The 2,500-nt window shown below is 29.5% G+C and overlaps 1 protein-coding gene across 1 annotated transcript in view; it reads right to left on the bottom strand.

Annotated features, from left to right (window-relative positions):
* The window catches only part of LOC122251071 (carbonic anhydrase-related protein 10), a 95,668-nt gene that overhangs the window by 21,047 nt on the left and 72,121 nt on the right, over positions 1–2,500 (bottom strand). The window contains exon 5 of the mRNA XM_086531117.1: positions 570–665. Coding sequence (XP_086387243.1) covers positions 570–665 — 96 coding nt within the window. The remainder of the gene's footprint in view (positions 1–569; positions 666–2,500) is intronic.

Below are 2,500 nucleotides of genomic sequence, written 5' to 3'. Positions count from 1 at the left end.
GGAAAGATTTTTAAGTTATTTCTATATCGAGTGTATGATTGTTGCTTTGATTCTCTCTCCATAGTTCAAAAGGCTGAAAGGCAACGGAGGAAAAATATATCTCTACACTCTTTTTCACTTTCTCTCTCTATATATATCTTTCTCTCATTTCAAAAGTTTGTCACATACGTACATATGAATTCACTTTTTTCTATCTTTTCTTGTGCATCTCTGTCGTTCTCTCTGTTCGTCTCTGTGTGTCTATTTGTCTGAGAGAGAGAGAAAGGGGGGGGGAGAGAAAAGAGAAGGAGAGAGAGATGGAGAGAGAGAAGAGTTGACAAGGAGAGAGTGAGGGAGAGGAGGAGAGAGAGAGAGAGAGAGAGAGAGAGAGAGAGAGAGAGAGACAAACAGACAGACAGACAAACAGAAAGAGAAAGAGCGAGAGAAAAAGACCGTTTTTGTCACACCAGCTGTATAACTCAACAAAACAAAAACGTAAACAAACAAACTAAAATGCAGACGCAACATTTCCTTCTGTCAGCTGACATACTTGCCTGTTAACCCTTTCGTCTGCAGGTCTTAGCCCTTACCTTCAATAAAACAGAGACGCCCAGAACACCGTTGGGTTTGTCGAGAGCTTGGCTAAAATTCTGATACAAGTCGCTGTTGTAGAAGTAAAGTTGAATCTGAAGTTAGAAAAAGTTTTTTTCTTTTTCAGATAAAGTGTTTTGGAAAAATTATAGAATGTATCTGCAAAAATTTACCATTATGGTTATTTTATGTGATGATGATAAATAGGATAGATGTCAATGATGAAGACAATAATTATCACGAAGAAAGAAAATAACAGTAACACCAAAAAACACTCACGCGAGGAAAAAAAAAAAAAAAAAAAAAAAAAAAAAAAAAGTCTTTATCAAAATAAAAATGCGAGGCAAGCCAACACGCGATTTGCATTTCTCTGCATGTGCATTTGCAATTTTGTTTACAGATGTTTATGCGTCGTTAAAGTCACCGGATTTCAACCAATCTAATTCAGTTTGGTGAATTCCTTAAAAGCAATTCCCAAGCGGAAAATCAACAATGCAATAGTATCAACATTGCTACGTTCCTGTTGGAGTACAGCAACATTTATTAATATACAATATATAATGATTATCCTGTAGTAAACCTGTCAAGAAAATAAAGAAAATAACGAGGTCAGGTAAGGTCAGTAGAATCATATAATGGACATTTCACTTTGTGGTGTATACTATGTTGATAAATGTTGATACTAATATTAATTATAAGAATGAAGGTTAATCAGTGTTCATTATCTATTACAGCTGATTATAATGATAGCAACAACAATGATAATAAAAAAAATGGATGATAAAGATGCATAGGAAACGGGAGTAATGTGAATAATGAAGATGAATACACTATAGATAATTATGATTATGTTAATGATGACGTAATGATGATGATGGTGATAACAACGGTTATGATGATAGATATAGACATTATGACGGAAATGATGAGGATCGTGATAATGCTAATAACGATGATAATAATGATAATAATTATGATGATAATGATAACAACGATAACAATTGTGATAATGAAAAGGATGGTTCTCATAATGATAATAATAACAATATCAATAATCATTATTATCATTATCATTATCATTATCATGATAACAATGATGGTAACAAAATGATAGTAATGATTATAACAATAATGATTATAACAACAACAATAACAATAGTAATATTGATAATTGAATGTTAACAATAACAATAATTTAAAGATTAGGATAATGATAGTAATGACAATAACAACATCCATTACAATGATGATGATAATAACATTAGTGGTAATAATAATAATGGTAATGATAATAGTGATGGCGGTGGTAAAATCAAGGATAATGATAACAATAACAATTACAATGATGATAACAATAACAAAAATGTGCATAACTCTACTAATGACAGTAGCCATGATAATAAAACTAATAACACGGAGAACAATAAATAATAATTTTAATAGTAGTATTAATGATAATGATGATAACAGTGATAACAATAAGAAACTTAAAATGTCGATAATAACAACAATGATAATAATATACATGATGATAAGGATGATAATGATGGCGATAATAATGATAATAATGGTGATGATGATGATAATAATATCAGTAATAATGGTAATAAGGATGATGATAATAAAAACAATTAAAGAATTATTGTGCTAAAAATATCAATAGCAATGATAATAACGATAATGATAATGATACTGTTGATAATGTTGATAATCCTTATAAAGATAACAGTAGATAATGACAACAATAATAGTGATAACAATAATTATGATAATATAAATGATATTATGGTGATAATGATAATAATAATAATAAAACCAACACCGATAATGATGATAACAATGATAACAGCAGTGATAATTGTAATAATAGTAATGATAATGATAATGATAAAAGTAACAATAAAGTTAATAGTGATTATGATATCAATAC

The sequence above is a fragment of the Penaeus japonicus genome, unplaced genomic scaffold (genome assembly GCF_977035675.1).
Source record: "Penaeus japonicus unplaced genomic scaffold, GWHDUDI00000001_assembly GWHDUDI00000035, whole genome shotgun sequence".
Classification (NCBI taxonomy): Eukaryota; Metazoa; Arthropoda; class Malacostraca; order Decapoda; family Penaeidae; genus Penaeus; species Penaeus japonicus.
This window is presented reverse-complemented; position numbering and strand designations above follow the sequence as displayed.